A 24612-nucleotide genomic window follows, 5' to 3' on the forward strand; every position below is an offset into this window, starting at 1 on the left:
TTATAATTCAGATCTAACCTGTTCATGTATTAGGCTGGTGTTTCTCACAGACTTCTGTTTATTTTTGGATTTCTAGTTAATGGAGGCTGTTCACAAACAAGAAGAGATCAACTACCGACTCCAGGATTACATCGACAAGATTATTGTGGCCATCATGGAGTCCAACCCGTCTATCCTGGAGGTCAAATAGATGGCATACAGCCTGAGGAGGGCTCCGTCTCACAGGCTGTAGACATATTTATAATAAAGACCTGGCAAGAGGGAAAAGGAGGACGGGATGTAAAAAGTAATTTATTTGGACTTCTTTGCAACGCTCACAACTCCAAGGAGAAAGACTGAGAAGTAAAAAAACCGTCAGTAAAGAATAAGCTTGTTTTTCATGTTTCTGTTCAGTTTGTATGTTGGCCTACTGAGATCCCTTGGGTTCTGGTGACTTCCATGAATCTGGCTAGAGGAACCCAAGTCCCCCCCCATTGTGTGGATACATGTGAAAATATAAGAAGTTGTTCTCATTTTTCCTCCAGTTTCTGCAATCAGCTTTGATTTGAGCTTAAAAACATCAGCTAGTTCTACCAAAAGGCCTTAAGAGTTTTTTTTGAAGTATTTCACTTTACAAAATGCTCGATATGTGACCCAGTCAAAGGCCACCAGAACCAGGTGGAATCGTGTTTGAATCACAAGCCGCATGAAGCGCTGGTTTTGGGTTAAAAAAAAAACTGTTTATCTTGAACGTTTTCAGAGCTTGACTTGCTGCCTACACGGCCCTCTGCGTGCTCTGTGCTTTCCACCAGGCTCGGCTGTCATTCCAACCTAAGTGAGGGACGTTTCTCCCTGCTTCCAGATGAGAAATTCCTGCAGGGTTTTGTGTGTGTGTGTTGGGAGTGTTTGACATTCCCTTGCTTTTTCTATGTTTGTGTGAATCAGAAAGGCAACACTAAAATGGGACTAAAAATATAAAGCAATCATTCTTGTAGGATGTTGGGTTATTTTGCAATGAAACAGGGTCCTGGGTTTCACGTGGGCTGGAAAAACACTAAATGTTTTTAACATTGAGGGAATCTACTCAGATTCTTTAGGTAAGGTTAAGATAAGTCTACAGTAGTCCTCATTCTGGGATAGTTTTTCATTTTAGTAAAAAGTTGCTCCAAGAAGCTAAATTCTAACGGCTATCTGAGGGTTCACGGTTCAGATGAACTGTCTCATATAAAACTAAAACGATGCAAGAAACTTTAAATGTATACAAACTGCCTTACTTGGATATCTTGTATTTGAGCTTTGCAACAGTTCCCTGCAGGAAGATCATTGGTGATACACCTATGAGCTTCCCTGCATGGCGGTGCAGCTTCTAAGACTAACTGATCTGGATTTACACTGAAGTTATGTTCTTTTGCAGTTACTCTACTGTAGGTAAGATTTGAGCTGCTCATGTTCATGTCTTACATGAGCAACAGAACCTCAAACTTGTTAATTCTGAGCTATTCCTTAAAAGAAAAGCCCACCTGATCCCAGTGTTATCTTGCTGAGTATAACAGGGAATTTAGTTTTTTTTTTCCTGCAAAAATGATTTAGTTATTGCAACTATAAAATGCCGGCATTTGATAAGTTGTATGTGAAGAATTTATTGATTGTATTTTGCACTATATGTGTTTTTTTTTTTTTTGGTTTGAATTAGACGTGTTATGAAGACTAAAGATTAAACTGGGAAACATTTTACAGCCTGTTGAATCTGGAGGCTGTTTGAGCGGGAGAAAAAAAAAACATCACACTACGATGACACCATTTTAATCAAACATATCCAGATGATTCTACAACCATCTAAAAGTTATCTTACTGGGATCATTTAGCTAGCTTAGAAAGATATGGAAGACGGTTTTGTAGCAATAATGCTGAGTAAGAAATCATTTCAACGGGTCTGCATTTTCCTCTGCTGGTTGAGGAAGACGTCGCGCACCATGGACATTTTTTGGACTAACTGGTACTGTGCAAACATCTTGTCTGGACACTAATACCTACCTGCATGTCAGGAATTTGTCCTGGCATCTTGAAGGATTTATATCATGACCTTTGACACCATTTTTTCTTGGATACTTTTCTTTTTTTCTCACTGTTCGCCTCTTTCTCACTGCTCTTCACTTGCCACTCCATGGAGGAGAAAAATGGCCTTTGATGTAAATGACTTGTAAAGTGTTTTTTTTCTACACTCATTCTAGATTCTAGGTATTTTTATAGTCACAGCAGAGGAACGATGATTTCTTTAGTCTTGCACAGAGAAACATTTGCCTGTGCTCTTTAGCATGTAGCGTGTACAGTATCTAAGAGGTTTTCATTTTACACGCAGATATTTATTCGACAGCTCACACTGACCTGTTCTGCTGAAAATGTTTGTGCATTATTGAAATCACCCGAGATTTATTGACACCGATCAGATCTGTGGGGGAAATTATTCTTAACGTTTATCTAAGAATTGTGTGCACAAAGCTTGACTGAGTGGCACAGGATGTCAGATTAAGATATGTTCTCTTCCATGATGCGGATGTTGCTTTGACCCGATCTAGCCTTGTGATGCCAATAATGCTGAGTCGGCTTTTTCTTTCTTTTTTTTTCTGTCCCCATTGTCTTCCCAGATGAGGTCAGGTACTGCATGGTTACACAGATTTCTTGTTGTACATTTCTGATCAACATGTTAGACTTAGCGGGCAGTTTCACTCACTGGAACCGGCACTGTTTGAGATCTGGAACCTCATGTTGATTAGATTACATCTTAATACTTGCAGACTTTTATTAGAACAAAAAAAGAGCTTTCAAATGTCTTAATTCCTCCTTTTTTTTTTTTAAAGCAAAAGTATGATATAGACACAAGAAGGCTGTATTCTGTCAAATCAGATGCGTTGTTCAGCTTGGCATCCTGATTTAAAGATGACCAAAGACTGATTCTCTGCTGGAAACTATTCTGATAGCAGGGCCGGTCCGATGCCATCTATGGTTTTAAACAGAGTTTGATATTTGGGCCCTCAAAATACAGTCGCTGCTAGAGTAATTTACATGTTGGCCTATTGAACCAAAAAAATATTTATCTCAGAAAGGTCTCTGCAGTGTGACGGCACTGATTCAGGACCAGGTTTTAGTGCAAGCCTCACTTTTACAAACTAAATGCTCTTACACCCCCTGTTGGTTTGAGAGTCTAAGCTGTCGCTGTTTTCTTCTGGCTCTCTGGCTGTTGTCTATACACTGTTTCTCAAACTTTAATAATGAGCCCTGGATAAAGTCTGTTGGTTTTTGAATTATACAATAACGGCTGTAAATATAAACTTTATTTTTAGGTGGGACTTCTTTCTTTTTTCTGTCTCCCTCAGACACTCTTCCAATGTCCAAAGAAAGTTTGCTGAAGGAATCCCCACTGGAATAGTGCACAGTGTAACATTGTGTGACATGGGAGGTCGGAAAGAAATACTGTAGAAAAGAGAATCTGTAAGAAGTAAATTTATTCCTATTTTCAGAGATAAATGTATAAATTATAACAGTATTGGGTACATCTGTATAATATTTTTGGAGGTCCCTTAAATGATTAGCTCCTAATTGTTTCTGGGGAAATGTCATTTATTGTAAAAAGAGAAAATTTTAAGGTAAGAAGTGGAAGTAAGAATAGAATAAATAAATGGAATAAAAGAACTTGTGTTTCTTTGTTTTTGTATTGTGTTTATGGCATTTAAGGTTGCAGAAAATAACCATTTTCTGAATTTATTCTTTTATGTTTATGATTACATCCTCCTATTTTTATCAGCTTATGTCAACATTATCACTGTACTGATTAGACATCCACAGTGGTGATCATACTTACTGCATTCAGACAATATCGCTACCTGCTGGTTAGAAGTAAACATTGCATTATTCATAACCTAAATTGTCTCAATTTAAAACAGTTAAAATGGCATCATCTGCGATGACATCCTCATTAGCGTGAGAGACAGTTTAATGGTTGAATTTCATTATTGCAAAAGTTTAATAATTTGAGTTACTGAAGATGTTAGAGTATTTAATGCTGTTAAATTTTCAACCATTAAAGAATGTTGATTAGTTTTCCTCATCAGTATAAACACAATGAGAAAGACTTTCAAAGTGCTGGCCATGTGAAGGCTATTGATGATCTGAGGAGAGGCACAGCAAATGTCTGCTTTAAGGATTCTGTAAATCTGTCGCAGTGATTCTGATTGCAGAAGGAAAAAAAGACCAGGTAAACCGAGTGAATTAAATGTGGTTTTCAAATGAATTTATTTACTACAGGAATATATATTTGTTTTACCATAATGCCAAAAAAAAGTAACCAGCCTGCTTGTTTAATATGTAGTATTAAGTTTTTTTAAAAGGTATTTAATTCCACATACCACGTTTGGCTGATTTGTCACATTTTTAGAATAGAGAAATCACTTTAACATGTTTAACAACATGATATCCTAAATTATCTAAAAATGAATGCCCCATATCCTGTTCTAAACATTGAAGAAGTAGAAACCATTGACTTCATCAATTTGGAAAGGCTTCCAAAAGGCATTTCTGTAGTTCTGGGCCTCAAGATCAATAATGAAAACTATTGTATCAAATAACACACAAAACATTGGAGCTCCTTCTCAGGAGCAGCAGGTTAAGTAAACATAAACACCTAAACCAAGAGCTTACAGAGGAACAGAGAGCATCTAAACATCTGTAAAGAAACTGGGCAAAATTGCTTCAAAGGTAAGGTTGGAATCACTATGGATGCCAGGGAATGACCCTCTAGACTCACATTTCTCGAAACATCTTGATGATCCCCAATATTTTGGACAAGATATTCTCAGGAGGATCTGTGTCAATAAGCTGCTTTGCCACAAGAGTCCAATAATCACCAATTTAAAAAATAAAAATCTTTTTGTTATACAACTTAATTTTTCTCTTTGTGTTGACTTAATACCAATAAAATTGTTTTTCCCCCCTCATGTACTTTGAATTCACTTTGAATTTATTGCTATTTAAATGTGCTATATACGGTAAATAAAATCACCTTTGAGTTTTTGAGATTTTTCATGACTCATGGCATTTTGCTCAGGCTTATTTCTTTTACACAGCAGGCAAATGACCCAAATCCCCTTTAGTCTTCTTCTACATAGAAATGAAACAGGAAGATTTTGAAGTGTTATAGTCAAAATCTTAAACCCACTTGAGTCAAATCACTTGAATTACTGTAGATGGTGTATTAAAACAGATTTTTAAAGGATTTAATATACATGCATGTTAGAAAAGAGCACAGGAAACAATTTATCTGTGTATTAAGTTATAATTATTAGCTGTAATTTTATGGTTTTCTACATTGCTCTACTCATGTGCATTACCCAATAAACTTAAGGTCAAAATGAATAAATAAATGCTGATTAAAAAATGTGTTCCTTAAAAAAGAATTATATATATATATATATATATATATATATATATATATATATATATATATCATAAGAACAGAGGTTAATGAGGAAATTAGTCATCACATCTCAGCGGAACCAAAGTGAGAAGTATTGAGCATTCCGTTCTTATTTTGATGAAGCACACCAAGGATTCCAATGCTCTCCGGTTTACCGCGTTGCTCTTCGTTAAACCTTAAATATAAGCTGGTTAAAAAAATGTGTTGTAACTATATGACTAAACAAGTTCTATGTGCTGGGTTTAGGGTTCGTGGCTGATTAATTAGATTGAATTTATTCTCGTTTGTCTGTTATAGCAAATTGAAACGATTAAGCTAATATTTAACCAGAACTTTCCGGACATTATAATTTAAAAAATTCAATTTCACCAAATGATTTATGTACGTATTTTTGTTGGGATCTATTCTTCAACAGAAGGTTATGCTTTCTGCTATCGTGCATAAATGGAGTTCGGATCGACCCATTCGGAGGTTCGGCTGAAGGTGGCCCAGTGTTTCAGGACGCTTTCCACCTCCACGGATAATAAAGATGTTACTGAAGCGTTGAAAACGCTGAACTCCTTTCTAGATGATGGAGCCGAAAGCGGCACCACCTCAGCCGAGCGGGAGGAGTTCCGGAGGGCCCATTACAGCCGAACCCTCCGGGTTCTGGTGGGCCACCTCCAGGCTGACTGGATGCACGCTCTCTCCCCCACGCAGCGCTCACAGCTGTGGGACCCTCTGTTCCTTAGAGGCCCCCCAGACCAGACGCTGCTGGTGCTGATGGAGGCGGTGACTCAGCTCAGGTGAGAGATGTAGGCTTAGTTTATTTATTATCTGTTATGTCTAGACATTTAGAATAGAACATGAAGAACATTTATCCTGAAAATGAATGCTTAAAAAATGGCAAAAGAAAATCTCCAAACCTATGAAAGAAACATTCAAAAAATAAAAAAGACAGAAGACTTGCACAGCATCTTACATTCTGGAGGGAGGAGTGGCTGTTATAAAGTCAGACAGCTGCTGGGAGGAAGGATCTGTGATAATGCTCCTTTGTGCATCAAGGATGCAACAGTCTGTCATAGAAGGAGCTTTCCAGTTTTGCACAGCTTCATGCATGATTTTTGAGACGTTGCCCAAAGTGATGTTATTATTGCCACAGCTCACTCTGCACTGGATCCAGGGAGCATCCAGAGCTCGTCTTCCAAATGCTGTTGGAGATTCTCAGTCATCCAGTTCACAGTCATTCTGGCTCCAGGAAGCTTTATCAATGACATTTGAATTGAGAAAGCTTCCTGGAGGGGAAGCGAAACGTCTTCAGACCTTGGAAACAAAGTCAAGTAGATTGTTTTTAAACTTTTACGGATTTTTTTCCAAATGCTTAACTATCTCAGTGATGGTTAAGCTGCTCCATGGAAGATGGCTGATGCCACCACAGAGTCCTTAGCAGGTGGAATCTTCTTTAACCCTTTCTGTAAACAACTCTGCACACTAGCACGATTATTTACTTGAGAACATCCCTGGAAAACATGATGTTCCTCCTCACAGGGACTGGAAAAACCAACAGTGATGATCCTCATGTTGCTTTAGGTCTGTTTTATGGCCTTCTGTGAAACCCTCTCCAAGTTTAGTGAATCAGCCAAACGTCTGTAATCTGGTCAGAGCCTCCTGTCCAAATCATTTCCTTAAAGCTTGTACTGAAAAATATTGTTGAATTTCTCAAATCTGAATAAAATGATGCAGAGACACAACCGTGACTGTTAAACTCTACAAAACCGTCCACCACTCGGGGTTAAAGAGTATCAGAGGAAACATTAACATCCTTCCAATTAAATTTCTTCTTTTTTTTAAAAAACAAGAAGCTTCTTTCTGTTTTTTTTTTTTTTCAAGGCTGTTTAACAATGGCAACACAATTATTTTCTTAAACCTTAATGATGATTAAAACAAACAAGCAGAAAACAATGTAAATGCATTAACCTTTCTATCAATGTTAAGTTGATCTTTTTTCTCCTGAAATAATATGGATGGTGGCTGAATGGTGGAGCAGTGGGTAGTTTTATTGCATTGCAGCAAGATAGTTTGGGGTTTGATTCCTTGTGCATGCAGGAGTTCTCTCCGGGTGCTCCGGCTTCCTCCCACAATCCAAAAACATGACTGTTAGGTTAATTAGCTTCTCTAAATTGTCATTAGGTGTGAGTGTGTGTGCATCGTTGTGCGTCTTTGTGTATCTCTGTTGCCCTGCGACAGACTGGCGACCTGTTCAGGATGCACTCCGCCTCTCGCCTGTAGAAAGCTGCAGAAAGCCACCGGCCAAATTGGGACCCTGACAAGGACTGAGCGGGAGAAAATGGATGGATTAATGAATATGGATGGTTGTTTGAGGCTTATTTCACTTGCCTGACATTTGAATTTCTGTGGCCATCCTTATATAGACCTGCAGATGGTGTTTTGGGTTTGATTTCAGCTTCTTCAGTGTCATTCATTCTCTCCACTGCAGCTCCAGTAGCGGTTTGGAGCGCCTCGTCAGCATCACTGAGCGGTTCCTGCAGAGCGGTCGCCTGGCCGACCTGTTGTGGTCCTTCTGTCTTCATTCAGCACCCTCAGCCTCACCTCAGCTCAGGGAAACCCTGCTAGCTCGTTTAACGGCGCTGCCAGATATCACCGCCAACAAGTTACACCCCAACAACAGACCCATATTCGCTCCTCAGCGGTACTACCCGCTCCTGGCCTCAGAGATGCTCGCTGCTCTGGAGAGAACCTGCCAGGCCCTCAGAGGTGACAGTGAGAGCATGTTGGTGGAGATCTACACCTGTATTCGTCACTTCTCGTTCACTCAGCTGTTCTTTTAATTTTGTCATTCCCAGGTGGCACAGACTGCTCTTTAACATTTGTAGCTCAGACACTTGGGAAAGTTTGTATCCAAGGGCACAGTGGTGAGTTTGATTCCTACACTTAAACCAAATACGTCCACATGTAGACAGATCTATCTGCACCTCTTGCTAAAGACAAGCGAAAGGCTGAAAAAAAGAATGCATATTTTATTTCATCAACAAAAATAAATCACGTAAATTAAAGTTTATCTAAAATAAAGTAATTTTTAATTAAAACAATTGTATCTGTTATTGACTCCACTCCTGAAACCTGTCATCTATGACTTCCCACCTTTATATCAGGGGTAACCAATTAAAAATCAGCAAGGTCCGAATAAAGAAAATCATCACCCAGTAAAGATCCGGAGACACTTTTTATTATAATTCGTTACTTTAAACAGACTTTAACAGTGAAATAAAATGAGGTGTTTATGTATCCATGTTTTACATTGCCTTTTTAAATAAAAAAAAAATAAAAAAATTCCATTTTAAAATCAAAATTGTTTTTAAAGTAGCAAACAACATTGTTCAGTTTGGTATAAAGACAATTTCCTGATTCACATATTTTATAAAACACCTTAACTGACCTTTTTTTTGTTTTTTTCCTTTTTTCTGTCTTAATGAGAGCAGTGGGCTTTATGCTGCCCTGCAAGGCTTTAAACCTGGGTTTGAATGGAGACAAAGTCATTCTAAAGCACATATCAAGGTGCTCATTTTGAGCCTGGATTCATATTTATTTTTGATTGTGTTCATGGCGGAGAATCCTGCTTCACAGCAGCAGGTTGAGCCAAACATCCTCTAAATCTGCAGGGTCACCTTTGAGCACAACATTTCACTTTTCTTTCACCAGTTCACCGCAGTTCTTCCAGCAGTCCACATTTTCTCTGCTCTCTTTTTCTCATCGTCTTCTCCTTCTTTCCCATCGCCCGGCTTGCCACAGGTTTGCCTGCTGTGTCTAGAAGTAGCTCATAGCTGCATCCCAGACTGACTCAGCTCATTGGCTAATTTGTATCATGTGCAGCCTGGTGCTTGGCACTCTGGAGGGCTTTACCATATACACAGGAGAAGTGGTGCAAGTGAAGTTAGACACTGCCATTGGACAACATGCAGTAATATATAAATGTTTTAATTCAGGTTAGATCTGGACCGCGGTCCGCTAATCCGTTACCTCTGCTTTATGTTGTCACAAAGGACCTTTTAGGACAAGGATCCAAGCTGATCTTGTCTTTATGTACAGCAAAGGGTTTTGGATATACAAGCTAAAAATCGCTGTTAAAGAGCAGCTGCCAACAATTAAATTATAGAATCCCCAAGTCTCCATAGCAACCCTTATTTATCTACTTTATAGTTGAGTAATGCCTTAGGAAAGTTCAAACCATCATAAATATAAAAAAGCAGAGTAAACTGGAACCATTTATTTTGGTCAGATCGAACTAAGACAGAGTTAAAAATGAGTAACTTAAAAAACAAAACAAACAAAAAAACCTTCATGCCCTCACTGTAAAGCACCTGACAGAGTTCATGTTGAGATGAGTTCACACAAAAACAACAGATGAATTAGTTAGAACTGAACAGAAAACTGAGAATGGGTCATTTTAAAGTAAGATTACTATCTACAATATATCACCATATCCAAAAGGATGAGTTTGTCTGGGCTATTTTTGTGCCCTCGCAGTTCATGGACCCAATTCTAATAAAAATGTGTCGAATCAGCTGATGAGAGGAAGGGACTCGAGTCACATGGCTAGCACTCGAGTCAGACTGTCATTTATTTAATGATTTAGACTTGATGTTACACTTACATTGGAAAAATGCTCAGAGACTTGTAACTTGTAGACCAGTGAATCTGGTCTAAAAGTGTAAAAAAAAAAAAAAAAATTTAAATGTTTTTTGTTTTAAACTGCCCACTGTTGCTTAATTTCGCTCATCCTATATTAACAAACGCAGATGATCTCTGACTCTCCACACCGTACATATGTGGGCATGAGCTATACCCAATCAGATTTATCTTTTTTTTTTATAGATACAAATCTGCTCCAAATAGCAATTCTTTTTCCCCCCAAGGCATTTAACTTCAAAGAACTCCACACAAAGAAATAAGTAAGAAGAGAATCATAGACTGAGACAAAACAACTTTGTCTGACATTTAAAGTTGCATAAATAATGGTGCCCTCATAACCATAACAGTTATGAGTGCAGCTACAATGCTTTTAGTGATGCCCTTTATGTCCTAAAAGAGCAGTTTATAGCTTGAAAACTTCAACATTTGGCTGCTGTTAAACATTTTCTTTAAAAAAAAAAAGTTTTTGCATCACATCTGTTCTTATTGATTGTTTCTAAGTGTTTTCATCCACCCTGTTAGTCTCTCCTTTAAAATCAGGCTCTATCTTTGCAGTCTACCTGGCCAAGCTACCTTTTCTTTTTCTACAATACAAACGTTGACTAAAGCTAATCTCACCTTCTTAGCAAATGTTCAGTTGTACTGATGTCATCACGTGCTGAGGAAAACAGATTTTACAAAGCACACATTGGCAATTATATACATTTAACTAGTGTTGCACTGATACCGATACCAGTTTTGGGCGGGGCCCCGATCCAGCACTAAAATGATGGTACCGGTATCGGCGAGTACCGACGAATAGGGCACCGATTCCATTTTGAGCCAAAAGTTTCTTCAACTATTTTTGAATGGATGACCATTCCAGGTAGGTGATAAAAAGTGCTACTGGATTCACTTTGTATTAGTCTTTTTCCTGCTTCACAAAGGTAGGCAGCAGCTTGACAAAGCCATGATGGCAATTATTTTACATCCAAGTAGTATGCAGTTCTTCATATATAGACACACACACATCAATTTCAGATTGCATCTGTATGGTATCAGTATCGGCCAATACTGCACAGCCAGGTATCTATGTATCGGTATTGGGGACAAAAAATGGCATCGGCGCAACACTACATTTAACTTGTATATTAAACTTTGTTAAAAAGACTCTAAAGAACTTGAATTTTTAAGTTTCAGAGTCGGGACTTGACTTGAATCGAGTCAAGAATTGAGACTAAGCTTGCAAAACAACGACTGCTTCCCTCCATCTGGATTATGCTCTTGCAATGAAATATAAATCAATAGGAAATCTTACATTTCTTTACTGGGTTACCAACAGTAAATGGGTTGAAATGCAGCAGTTTTGTCTCACAATTGTGGATCTATTGAACTCATTACACTTCTTGGTTGCTGTTCTGTTCATTATTCCTTTAGAGAACCACCTAGAACAAAAAAAAAAAAACATCTTTTTTTTTTCCTCTAGGCCCTGTCCTAGCAGCGATGTTCCCTCGGCTGGCTCTCTGCACGCGCTCAGACATGGTGTGGCAGAGGGTGTGCTGGAAGCTGCTGGAGAACGTTCCCGAGCGATGGATGGAGAGCGTGCTCACTGGGCTGATTCAGGCTGCCAAAAGGTAAGTCCATCTTAATGTGAAAACAAACACCAGGTAAGTTCACCACTCCTTTATGTTCTGATCTGTTTAATTTTTGATTTCCAGCCCTGATGCCTTCAGTCGTGTCGTTGGAAATCTAGTGCTAACAAATAAAAAGGCTCATTTTGTGCTGACTCATAAAGTGCTGTTACTGCAGTATAAGTATGAGGTAAGTCAGTGCCGTCACCATTCAGCTGGGAATTACCTACGCTGTTGGTGCTCAGGATGTATCATTGCTGCTGTGTTTTGTCCAGACTCAGGTCCTGAAAACGGTTCTTGGTTACCTCGCCTCAGACAGGGAGCGACGGCCGCTGCTCATCCAGGTCTGTTTAACACATGAAGTGTTGGTGGTTGGATGTAGTAGATGTTGTGATGTCTTTTTGCTCACTGTGCTGTTTTAAGTGTGATCCATGAATGTGTTTTCAGGTTTTACAGTCTGTGTCGCAGGCCTGGGCAAACCCCAGTGCAGTAAAACACACACCTCTAGAGCAGCAGCTCTACGTCAGTAAGGCCCTCCTGCTGACCGCGAGTCTGCTGAAGGACTCCGAGCTGCAAGAGCTGCGTTCAGGTGCAAAAAAAAAAAAAATCTTCTTTTGGTGAAATGATCCTCACTGGTTTCTAACGTTCTCATATCTGGTGATGTTAAACTTAAATCTAAACTAATTTCTCAAATGTGATTATTTTAAATTCAGATTTGCTCCAGTGCATGCTTGGTGGCATGCAGAGCCATTTGGACAGCAGCGTGGTGCGCATCAGAACCATGGGCATGGTGGTGGGGGAGTGCCTGAGCTCTCGGATGGATATCAACGGCACCAAGCTCAAATTCGAGGTACAGAAGATGAATAACCAACACAAACAACAGCAGAGCTCTTCTCTTCATTCAGCACTTTCTGAACTTCTTCGTCTTTTGTCACATTAAAAGTTCCAATCCGGTCCCCTTCTGTATTGTAACAGAAGAGAGGACGTTAAAGATCACAAAACCAATATCCTAACAAGGCAAACTGTAGAGTAATGGATCTATTTTTGTGTGATAGTATGAGCAGGATGAAGAAACCCGTGAGCTGCTGTCTCTCATGACCCCCAGCAGTGAGCCGGAGTCTGATCCAGAGCCTGCAGATGGGTACGTTTTAGAAGGAGCATAAAACTGCTCCATGACGTAAATCAAATGGAATTTAAATTATGGGAAACTATAGCAGAACACTGGGGGCTTTTTTTCAGTAGTTAGATGGCAATAAAACAATAAATCCTGCCTGGAATGAAGTAGACCCATTAAGTGGGAAAATTAAACTCCCATGATTGTTACAGTTTTTGAGTCTCCTGCTGCCAACGCTGCCCGTTAGATGAGACCTGGACTTCTACTTAAAATTAGAAAAGGTTGGATCAGATCAGAAATCTTTGAGCATTTCTGCCTCCAATCATTTCCTCTTCTTTGGGGATGATGTCTGATTTTGGTCTTGGAACAACTACATCTTCTTTTTCTAATTTAATTTTATTTAATTAATTAATTTATTTTTTGCTTTTTTGCTGAGCAAATAAAAAAAATTTAAAAAACAAGGAACAACTGCTTGACTTTATTTTTGAACCCGCTGAAAGACCCCATGAGAACCTGTTTTTATTTTTCGCAAAATCATGGGTTTCCACCATCTGTAATCATGATAATTTAAAATTAAAAGATGTCCTAACTTCACTCTATGTCTAATGGATCTATAAATGGTGGGTTTTAGTTTTAGAAATAAGTGATATAAAAAAAATGAAAGCTGTACCTGTGTAGAGCACTCGGGTCTAAGGTGCTTCCCGAAAGGTTAAAGCCAGATGGACGGCGGCTAAAAGACAAAACGGTCTCTGTGTCACATCATATTTATCCCCCAGGAAAATGAGAATAAATGAGCTATGATAAGTTACTAGAAAATCTGACCAGCTTAACAGTTCTTTAAGCATATTTATTCATAAAAGGATCATTAGAGGTCTGAAAACTTCACCTCTGAATATTTTCCTGACATGCATTTTATTCCCTCTTTGAATAAAGCCACTAAACTCAGAGGTTGAATTAGATTTCATGGCTTTCGGGGAGTGATGTGTGTATTTAATGATCTCTGCTACCTGCAGAGCCCCCCATGCTGAGGAGATCAGAGAACCATCCGATCCTACTGCGGCGTCAGGAAGCACACCAGCATCACCGCGATCAAAGACTGATCCAGACTCAGATCTTGATAGGTAGGTAGATACTCATTTAACCCCATTAGGATTCAATGATTTCATGTTTTCATTGCGTGTGTTATCAACGCAGCGATGATGACCTGACTCCATATGACATGTCTGGAGACCAGGCGATGAGTCAGGCGTCTCCACCTCGTTACCTGCGGGACTGTCTGGAAAGTACGGCTCTGTTCGTTTATCCTTTAAAATAAATCTAAATGTGTTTGTCTGGTTCCAACTCCTATATTTTCCCGTCTGTTAATTAACGCAGCTCTGATATCTTCTGAGGACTCGGAGCGAGTGGAGCTCAGTTTGAGAGCTGCAGCTGGTTTGGTGCGGAGGAACATCTTTGCAGCGAAGGAGGTGAAATAAAAAGGATTTCTTCTTTTTTAAGCATCTTGTCTCGATGCTTCAGGCATTTTAATATGGAGAAGCTGGTTGCTAATATGTAGCATGTCAGCTGGAGTCTGGAGATGGCATCCTATGCACTTCCTGTTTACAGTTTATTTATTTATATTTATTGAATGATTCATTGATATCTACTGTATTTTAGTGTTTTCTTGCTTTTTTCTTCTGGACTTCTCAGGGACTAGATATTGGAATTAGCCTTCAGGCTAATTCTGCCATATTGAAATATTGTTGGATATGCACTGTCCCTTTTTAAAATACATAAATAATAAATATAATAGTTAAAATAGACCTTCTGCATTCATTAAATATTTATATATCTGTGTTAGAACGACCTCCATGTTTCTACATAAGTTCCTTGTGCTAGTCTGCTTCGTTCTGGTTTGTTCTTGCTGTTAATCCCTCTGGAAGTTTCTGATTATTCTTACATCAGGTGTGATATTTCTTACTTTCAGATCAGCGTCCAGATGACCAAAGTGCTTTTGCACATGGAGGATAAATACAGCATTAATGGCTTCCTGGCTCTACGGCAGGCAGCAATGGTGGCTCTCACTGTCATCGACGCCATTCCTGTATGATATTTAATCATTATCACAAAATTATCATTCTCTTCTTACTTTAACTATCACAAATTTTGTTTTTTTTTTCTAAATGGGACTGTGTCCTCTGCTTAGGTGACTCAGTACCTGACTACAGAGTTTTACTCCTTAAACTACAGCCTCCGGCAGCGAATGGACATCTTAGAGGTGAAACCGGCTGTTATCCTATTTTTAAAGTCATCTGATTCTGTAGTTTCCTGTATTCATAAAGCAATCGTGTGTTTGTACTGCAGGTGTTGGCCTTGGCAGCTCAGGAGCTCTCTAAGCCGGTTGCTGATAAAGTAACCGGTGCTGCTACTACCTCAGAGCTGACATCGTACCGTTCCAGCGATCCCGCCGACTGGAGACAGGTGGTGGAAAAGAGGATCCAAAGCAAGACGAAACGCATCTCTAAGGTAGATAAAGCTGATCAGTGTTTTTCTCTCCAATCCCTGCATTTCCAGGCTCATTTAAACCTTTTCAAATTGGCTTGTTATGAGGAATCAGTGCACCCTGTACATAAATTCCAGTGCCAACTGCTGTTTTTACATTTTACCTCATCAGTGAGTAGAGTCCGCAAGGTTGGGATTTAATCTCAGTATTAGGGGTGTGGGAAATAATCGTTTTGGCGATATATCGTGATATTCGGCTGCCCAATATAATATCGATTTTTCACTTCTTAGTATCGATTTAAAAAAAAATGGTTACATAAAACATTGATGGCAAAATGGGCTACCTCTGCACCACCACTCTGGCAGAAAGCGCTGTGGAGCCCTTTAACTGTGCATGCAGCACCAAATCTGTATTTGAGGCAGTAACAGTGGAAGAAAACCCCAAACAACATGGATAATAATACCTAATCAATATTTTCTGATGAAAATATACAGCACTTGCTGTTTTATCTCATCATTTGATTTTGATAGCTGGGGAAAATATGGCAATATATAGTGATACTGCAATATCGTGATAATATCGTATCGTAACCCAAGTATCGCGACATGTATCGAATCGCAACACTCATGCCAATACTCGCCTCTACTCAGTATAGATCCAGCTGTTCTGTGAGGACCTCAGACATTTTCTCAGCACATTAACTAAAAACAAAACTAATAATCTTACAAGCGCCGCTTTGTTTTTAAAACATATAAATATAAAAAATATAATCGCAGATGTCTTGGGGACAGTGATTCGCCTACATGTTATGAATGCTGACGTACCATAAAGAATAAATTATGAACAGTTTAGTTTGTGCCTTTAACTCTTTGCCCATAGGAAGACGTTACTTGGATATAACCTAATGGAATATCTTCAGAACGGCTCCAAATGACACAAAACTTATATGGCTGAGTAGAAAATGATGTAATAACATAAAATCAAGGGCCAAATGTAAAAAAAATGGCGTTCCCCATTAAAGCTGTTCTAGCTGCAAAGGGTGGACGGACGTCACATTAAACCCCTAGACATTAGGAATGGGATGTCACTTTAACTCTTATGTGAATCAAGACAGGGGATCAAATACTTTTGGCATATTTCTCAGTGCTCTGTAAAAATAAATCTTAATATTCTCAATACTGGTGATTCAGCAAAGGCCTTCCAAAAAAGTTTTTTGAAAAAACTACTGGACCACTTTGGAATGACTGTCCTGGATGTCTGAGAATCTTCATAACTATGGAGGGGAAGGATACGTCTTCTCAGGTTGTAATGATTTTCCTGCAGGGTTCCGCCCAGCCTGTATCTAAAGCTGCTCCAAACCGTTATGCTCCTGTTGCTGGATACTTCTTTTTTCCTCTGCTGAAAAATTACGACAGGTAGGTGTTTTATTTTAAGCCTGAAGGTTTTAATGTTACCTGCTCCTAACTGTCAACACTTTTTCCTGTAGGCCGGAGGTGACCTTTGACCTGTTGGGCAGTGACCAGCTGGTTCTTGGCCGCTTGATTCACACTCTGGGCCTCTTCATGCACCTGGCTCTCAATGCACCGGTTCTTTGATCCACATTTTTATTATTGCTTTCCTTTTAACATTATTACTGTTATATGCTGGTTAGAAAGAAGTCAGAGACTTTTAATGTTTACATGAAGTGTGAACGGTTTTTGCTTTTCCAGATTGCTGCACAGATGGGCGCTGCATTGCTGGACTTTGTGTGGGCAGTTCGGTACCATGTTGACCAGTACGTCTGATTCCTGTCACCTTTTAGATGTTTGGATTTAGGCTTCTAATTGGTTTTTCTTTGTTTTGTTTTTTTGTTTTTTTTGTTGTTTTTTATGCATATAAATTGCTTTATTATAATTATGCAGGGACTTTTACAGTTTATATCGACACTGCAATGTAAATAGAGCAGAAAAACAGAAGAAGAAAAGGAAAAAAGAAAAAAAAAAGAGAGAAAAGATGAAAGAAAGAAGAGATAGAAAGGAGACAATGACAAAACATTTTCTTTTTTGTCTTTAAGGATGGTGAGGCGAGGAGTCCTCTTCGCCGTCTGCTCCGTGTTCCTGAGCATGCCCAGTCAAAGTCTGCTGGTGGACCTCGGCGAACAGCTGTTTGAAACCAGGACTTGGCTGGCAGGTAGGACTTTGCTGACATGATGGACAAAAAAAATTAATTCAAACATCCAGTTTTTCACTGAATTTGGAATTTTTGGAATTTCCAGATCTGAAAAAAAAAGACAAAGCGGATAGAAAAACCTTTAATCAGATCACAGCATTTAATAGCCTTTTTCATTGCTTTTCTTACTCTCTTATTTTCTAGTTTCCGTCCCTCCTGTCCCTCTGTCTTTCCTTCCTTGTACCCCTTCTCAACGCGTAATAAGTCTATATGACCTTTAGTTCACATCTACACCCACATCATGTATTTCTGTTTCCCATCAGTGACAGATTTCTGAACAAACACATGTACAGCTGCACTGGGCATTTATGGGAAGAGAAGGGGAACCAGGATGTCCTGTCCTGCGGGGTCTTGCTGTGACGTGATCCATTGAGTTTAAGTTTATTTTCTCCCTGCCTTGAGCATAAACTGAAAGACAAAATGCAAAAGGACAGAAAGAGAATCTATTGAAAGAAACGTGGAGTATGAATATAAAAGTTGTCATTTCCTGTTGTCTCTGTCCATAGATGTGGCGGAAGGAGACCCGGACGCAGACTGCCGCAATTTAGCCCTGCAGAGCCTGGTTCTGCTTGACAAGAGCCTCAAGAAACAGCTACAGGATCCAAAGGCCCTGAGCCTAGAATCCTGATATACTAAATGTGAACATTTTAATGTATAAGGAAATGAAATGCGTTCCAGCCAATTAGATGTGGCGGAGATGATGTTCCCTGGTATAAATGAACGGATCTGTCGGAAATCAGTCCGGATCATTGAAGAAGGATGTCCTTTGAACTCCAGATTGACTCACAGGTGCTTTGCTTTTTTTATTACACATCCTGCTGCATACAGGAAAAAGAAGTGAACACTGGTGAACAATGTTTTGCACAATTATGATGAAATTGGAGCTTTGCAGAAGGCATTCCTTGTGTCTGTTCCAAAACATTGTGTAAGATTTTCATATTTTGCTTTCCGTTTTTTTTAGCTCAAAATATCAGCGTTTAACGAGAACTTCCTTTGATCATCATCTTTCCTGTGCAAACAACTATTTTTTCCCCCTCTTTGTTTCCAAAGGACATCCTGTGAATGTTCCAGTGTATCTATGCATTTTGAAATAACGGAAGCTCAACTGTTACCAGTTCCGGCGGTGACTGGTGCTGACGTTTTCCAAAAATAAAATTTTTTCTTTACAAACAACTTGAACATTTCTAATTTATTTTCTATCAAAATAAGAATTGGGGTTATTTTAGCACATGTATTGCTTTGGTTGGATCTGGAAATCCAGCTTTTAGACATTTATAAACATGAGTCGTTATGAGATCTTCATAATACTCATACGATACACTGCAAAAAATCAAAATCTAGATAAGTCATTTTTTCTTAAAATAAGTGCATTTGTTCTTGAATTGAGGAGGTAAAAGAGACATTTTGCCAATGGAACAAGACAATTTACACTTAAAATAAGAAAAAAACAATTGCATTGTCTTATTTCAAGTGCATATTATCTAATTATCTTATTTTACCTACTCAAATTAAGGGTAAATACACTTAATTTAAGAAATTTTTACTTATTTCTAGATCGTTTTTGCAGTGTACACAGACAGAAATTATTATTACAAATAGAAAAGAGAAAAATAAGAATCCTTTAGTGCTTGTTGAAGTAAAATTCTGAAATATTAAATGTTAATCACCCTGAATTCTTTAAAAAAAAGTTTAAAACATTCATATAAACATCCATGGTGGAAAAAAATGGGTACATAGAGATGCAGCATGTGTGTTCACATAAAGTGCAACTTGGGAGAAAACCTCCTGAGAAAGATGAGCCTTGTTGGTCCTTCCTAGCTCTGCTGGTGGTAATAAAAAAATAAAAAAATCATATATTGTAAGGAGGTCAACAGCACCAAATTCCTGGGGGTGCACATCACTAGACACCTTCAACTGGAATGTAAACACCACCTCACTGGTCAAAAGGGCACAGAAGCACTTGTACTTCCTGCAGAAGATGAGAAGACCCACCTGCCCCCACCCATCCTCACCACCTTCTACAGAAGCACCATAGAGAGCGTTCAGACCAGCTGTCTCATTGTGTGGTGTGGAGGCTGCAGCGCCTCAGACTGGAAGAAGGTGAGAACAGCAGAGAAGATCATCGGTGCTCCTCTTCCCTCCATTAAATACATTTCCTCCCAGCGTTGCATGTCCTGAGCCCGTAACACCTCCCACCCCCAACATGGACTGTTCTCCCTGCTGCCCTCTGGGAAGAGGCTTCGCAGCATCAACTGCAGGGCCAGCAGGTTCTGCAACAGCTTCTTCCCACCTGCCTTTAGCCTGCTGAATTTAGAATAAAACAGGGGAGGGGGACGAATGAAAGAATTGTGGTTTCTTTTAAAATGTGGCTTTGAGATATTCAAATTGACTGACAAACTGAATATCATAACCTTGTGGAACAGTAGAGCCATTACAGTTTAAATGAAAATATAGGGAAAAAGAGCAGGAGTAAAACTGGAAGATCAATGCATCAGTGATACCCGTGGCCATTGGGGCACTCGAGACAGTGACCCCGAAACTTGAAGAGTGGTTACAGCTGATCCCTGAAAAAAAAAAATCAAACATCTCAGTNACTTATTTCTAGATCGTTTTTGCAGTGTACACAGACAGAAATTATTATTACAAATAGAAAAGAGAAAAATAAGAATCCTTTAGTGCTTGTTGAAGTAAAATTCTGAAATATTAAATGTTAATCACCCTGAATTCTTTAAAAAAAAGTTTAAAACATTCATATAAACATCCATGGTGGAAAAAAATGGGTACATAGAGATGCAGCATGTGTGTTCACATAAAGTGCAACTTGGGAGAAAACCTCCTGAGAAAGAGGAGCCTTGTTGGTCCTTCCTAGCTCTGCTGGTGGTAATAAAAAAATAAAAAAATCATATATTGTAAGGAGGTCAACAGCACCAAATTCCTGGGGGTGCACATCACTAGACACCTTCAACTGGAATGTAAACACCACCTCACTGGTCAAAAGGGCACAGAAGCACTTGTACTTCCTGCAGAAGATGAGAAGACCCACCTGCCCCCACCCATCCTCACCACCTTCTACAGAAGCACCATAGAGAGCGTTCAGACCAGCTGTCTCATTGTGTGGTGTGGAGGCTGCAGCGCCTCAGACTGGAAGAAGGTGAGAACAGCAGAGAAGATCATCGGGGCTCCTCTTCCCTCCATTAAATACATTTCCTCCCAGCGTTGCATGTCCTGAGCCCGTAACACCTCCCACCCCCAACATGGACTGTTCTCCCTGCTGCCCTCTGGGAAGAGGCTTCGCAGCATCCACTGCAGGGCCAGCAGGTTCTGCAACAGCTTCTTCCCACCTGCCTTTAGCCTGCTGAATTTAGAATAAAACAGGGGAGGGGGACGAATGAAAGAATTGTGGTTTCTTTTAAAATGTGGCTTTGAGATATTCAAATTGACTGACAAACTGAATATCATAACCTTGTGGAACAGTAGAGCCATTACAGTTTAAATGAAAATATAGGGAAAAAGAGCAGGAGTAAAACTGGAAGATCAATGCATCAGTGATACCCGTGGCCATTGGGGCACTCGAGACAGTGACCCCGAAACTTGAAGAGTGGTTACAGCTGATCCCTGAAAAAAAAAAATCAAACATCTCAGTTCAGAAGAATGCAGTTTTAGGAACAGAAAAGATACTGCGCTATATATATATATATATATACACATATATTCAAAATGATAAATGAATTGCCCACAATTTTGATTACAAACTATTTCATGATTTTGATTGAAAGCATGACTGTACAACATGGGGAATTAAGGACAACAAACAAATAGGCCTACATCAAATCTATGAAATAGCCTGTTACCCTAAAAATCAAATTCAATGTACTAAAATGGTAATATCCTGCTGTTGCCTAGCAGCTAGAAGAAAAAAAAAACATGGGAAGAACTACAGATATGGTGCAAAAATATAAATGACACAGTTTGACTTGGAAGTTATACTATGGTAATGAAAGAGTATATAACATTGGCAATATAATTATACTCATGGGCAAATAACATCCATAAATGCCGATGGCAAAAAAGTTTTTCCCTAACACTGATTAAAACTGAAATACAAGAATATTTTCAATTCTGTCACTTCTCAAAGACCCGTATTGTCTGTAAAACATAAAAGAATGCTGTTGAATATTTGACATTTTAAATGCACATCTTTATGACTTTTACGGAAGAATATTAGTGCCGCTGGAAAAAGAAAGTTTTTTTTTATATTTTATAAAAAAAAAAAAAAAAAAAATGTCTCAGTCCTTTTTTCCCCATATTAAACTGAAATAAAATTTAAAAATCTGTTAACTTTTTTTTGTTTGCAGTGGCCGTAATCCTTTTCTGTAGACTTATAACCTAATTAAACTTTAATTTAAACGGTTCTTTATGCTACATGCATGTATGAGACATTTGTGCCTGAACTTCTGGGCTGTTCTGTACTATGGCAGACCGAGAGGGCCTCTAGTGAATTTCAATTTTAACCTCATATTTCTTGGCTTGCCAAACTACTGCACACAACATTGGGATAGCCCGCGTGCCGATTTAAGGTATTCGGATCGAGCCTTCGGCTCCCTTCGTTGTTTTCCGTCGCCCCGCCCCTTTACGTAGACTGTGAGGTTGTCATGGGCAACCGAGGAAGACGCTTTTCACTGTTTGAAGTAACGGTCCTACGCTCCGTTAATTGTGACTAAACGAAGTGTAGCAAATTGAAAAGAAGGTAAAGTAATATTCATCACTAAATATTTTCCGAAATTATGTTTTGTTTGTTTTTGTTTTCGCGAGAGGTCGACCAAAGACGCTAACTTTAGCTAGCTAAGCTAATGCTAGCAGCTAATTGATGCTGTAAAGTTTGTCATTTTTTACTCATAACGTATCTAACATTCATGTCAGCTGACTGTTTTATATTAAGGAAAAACAAAACACGTCGTTTTAATCCGTCCGAGTTCGTGCTAGACCTTGTAAATTAAATCCTTTGGTAAAATTACATTGAATGACATAATAACAAACATAGACCCTCAAGTAAAGGTAAATGTAAAACACAAGAAACAAAGACAGTAAGTTCTTGGGCTTTAGCTTGCAAATAGCAGCCTATAGTAGCACCAAACGGTCACACATTAGCTGTATGGTTATACTGCTGTGCTGCATCATACTTAAAATAGATAACTGCATCTTATCTTCTTTGAACATCTTTGTATCCCCTTCCGTCCTACAGGGGAGTCATGTCTGTGTATTTCGATCACCGTATTAAGGCCCCTGAAAACAGCAATCATCCCTCTTATCTGACATGGCACTCAACTCTTCCCATCCTGGCTGTGGCCTCAAGCAGTCCTGGTTCCGGTGGCAGCGTTGACCTTTACCTACAACAGGTAAACTCTGGGCTAAGTGTTACACACTATGTAACATGTCACTGTTTTATTTTCCTATAGCTAGGTGAATCAGGCGTAGAAAACCTCTTACACTTATAAGTGGATCTGTCCAAACACAGGGTGAGTGTGTGGAGGACTGCCACGTAGAGCGAGCTCACCAGGCCACTGTGCTGCGCTGGCATCCCTTAAAGCCAGTCCTGGCATTGGGATGGGAGAATGGAGAGGTGATGCTCCTCACACACCCATCTGGAGATCAGACTTTGCTAACCAGTGCACATACAGCCAGCATTGCACTTCTGGAATGGAGTGGTTCTGGAAGCCGCCTGGTAACCGGAGACCAGGTATGCAGCTCTTATTCATTTCCATAGCCTCCATTCAAATATAAAAAATAATAAATCATAAACGCATAATTTGTTCTAAATATTTTACATTTTCTTTTTGGACAGAATGGAGCTCTAGCAGTCTGGAAATTAGATGCCAGAGGGCGACTAATAGGAAATTCCCTAGCCAAGTATGATTTCAGCAAACCTTTAACATGCTGCATTTTCAAGCCTGCCTCTCCTGGAGAGTAAGTAGTTAAGTTTTCTGTTTTTCTGAAGTCGCTCTTAAAATCATTCATGTATTACAGCCTTAGATCAGATTTGTAAACTAATTGGATTTAATTTATATGCCGCCTTTCTAGTCATACTGACCACACAAGTTCTTAACTGTATAGCTACAGTAAAACTTTCACACACTGATACACAGATCGATAGGCAACTGCCACTTAAAAAGGAACAGAGATGTATGGATAAATCTTTTATGTTGGAGACTGAGGTACACCGGATATTTTTAGCTCATCTTTTTTTTTTATATGGTTTGTATGTACAACATCAAACTATAGTGTAAATAATGGTAAAATATGCCATTGGACCAGATTAATGGTCCTTTACATGCACTGTGAGATCCTCATCTGGCGCAGATACTTACGATTAACAAGATAATTTATGTCCTTTATATATAATGATACTAATGTAGATTATGGTTGTTTTCAGACATCAACTAGAGTGCACCAGAGTTTGGCTGGAGCCAAACCGGGACCACCTCTTCATGCCACTATAGTTTGGTGCACTTTAGAGTCAGATTGTGCTTTCACACTGACTAAAACAAAATAGAATTTGGGGTTGATCTAAATTAAGATTGACCTAAAGCTGCAGGTGTAAAAACACCCTTAAAGAATAAATAATGTACCGGTAAGCGATAGTTTCTGTGTGTGTTGAGAGTCCTGATAGCACTGGGAAAAGAACTGTCTCTGAATCTTGTCGTACTGGGAAGAGGCAATGCTGTCCAGTGAGGGCAGAGGGGTGCAGATGATTTTTTCTGCAGAGCGAATGACTCTGCAAGGTTTTTTCCTTTAAAGTAATACAGTTTGTGCACCATACTGTAATGCCATCTGTTAAAATGCTTTCCTCCCTTACCCTCCTCTTCCAAAGTAGTCTATCTATCATTACTTTCAAATATATTTCTTTTCTAGATCTGAAGAATTAGTGTACTTAATGTATTCAGAACTCTTAGTCAATCCTCTTTAGAATCCCTGACTTTATTCGATGTCTCGCTGAAAGGTGAACCTCTTTTCCAGTCTCAAGCCTCTTATGGATTTTCCCTCAGGATTGATTTGTATTCCT

General features: G+C 39.1%; 3 protein-coding genes across 5 annotated transcripts in view; all 3 read left to right on the forward strand.

Annotated features, from left to right (window-relative positions):
- rab11fip3 (RAB11 family interacting protein 3 (class II)) overlaps nucleotides 1-3652 on the forward strand; it is a 28837-nt gene extending 25185 nt beyond the window's left edge. For all 3 annotated transcript variants that reach the window (XM_015375117.1, XM_015375118.1, XM_015375119.1), the window contains one exon: nucleotides 77-3652. In XM_015375117.1, coding sequence (XP_015230603.1) covers nucleotides 77-190 — 114 coding nt within the window. In that variant the 3' untranslated portion in view covers nucleotides 191-3652. The remainder of the gene's footprint in view (nucleotides 1-76) is intronic.
- A 1919-nt stretch (nucleotides 3653-5571) lies between these two features.
- Nucleotides 5572-18713, forward strand: telo2 (telomere maintenance 2). The gene is made up of 20 exons (XM_015375074.1): nucleotides 5572-6234; nucleotides 7926-8203; nucleotides 8293-8361; nucleotides 11604-11751; nucleotides 11836-11938; nucleotides 12024-12092; nucleotides 12196-12337; nucleotides 12462-12598; nucleotides 12804-12889; nucleotides 13876-13983; nucleotides 14057-14145; nucleotides 14237-14328; nucleotides 14829-14945; nucleotides 15048-15119; nucleotides 15206-15367; nucleotides 16668-16759; nucleotides 16831-16930; nucleotides 17054-17118; nucleotides 17398-17513; nucleotides 18059-18713. Exons 1-20 carry the CDS (start codon nucleotides 5894-5896, stop codon nucleotides 18178-18180), a joined length of 2508 nt encoding a protein of 835 aa, XP_015230560.1. The 5' UTR covers nucleotides 5572-5893; the 3' UTR covers nucleotides 18181-18713.
- Nucleotides 18714-22174: 3461 nt separating this feature from the next.
- ift140 (intraflagellar transport 140) overlaps nucleotides 22175-24612 on the forward strand; it is a 28835-nt gene continuing 26397 nt past the window's right edge. Inside the window, exons 1-4 of the mRNA XM_015375121.1 lie at nucleotides 22175-22299; nucleotides 22795-22948; nucleotides 23068-23289; nucleotides 23395-23516. Coding sequence (XP_015230607.1) covers nucleotides 22802-22948; nucleotides 23068-23289; nucleotides 23395-23516 — 491 coding nt within the window. The 5' untranslated portion in view covers nucleotides 22175-22299; nucleotides 22795-22801. The remainder of the gene's footprint in view (nucleotides 22300-22794; nucleotides 22949-23067; nucleotides 23290-23394; nucleotides 23517-24612) is intronic.

Source organism: Cyprinodon variegatus, unplaced genomic scaffold (assembly GCF_000732505.1).
Source record: "Cyprinodon variegatus isolate N-32 unplaced genomic scaffold, C_variegatus-1.0 Scaffold113, whole genome shotgun sequence".
In the NCBI taxonomy this organism is placed as follows: Eukaryota; Metazoa; Chordata; class Actinopteri; order Cyprinodontiformes; family Cyprinodontidae; genus Cyprinodon; species Cyprinodon variegatus.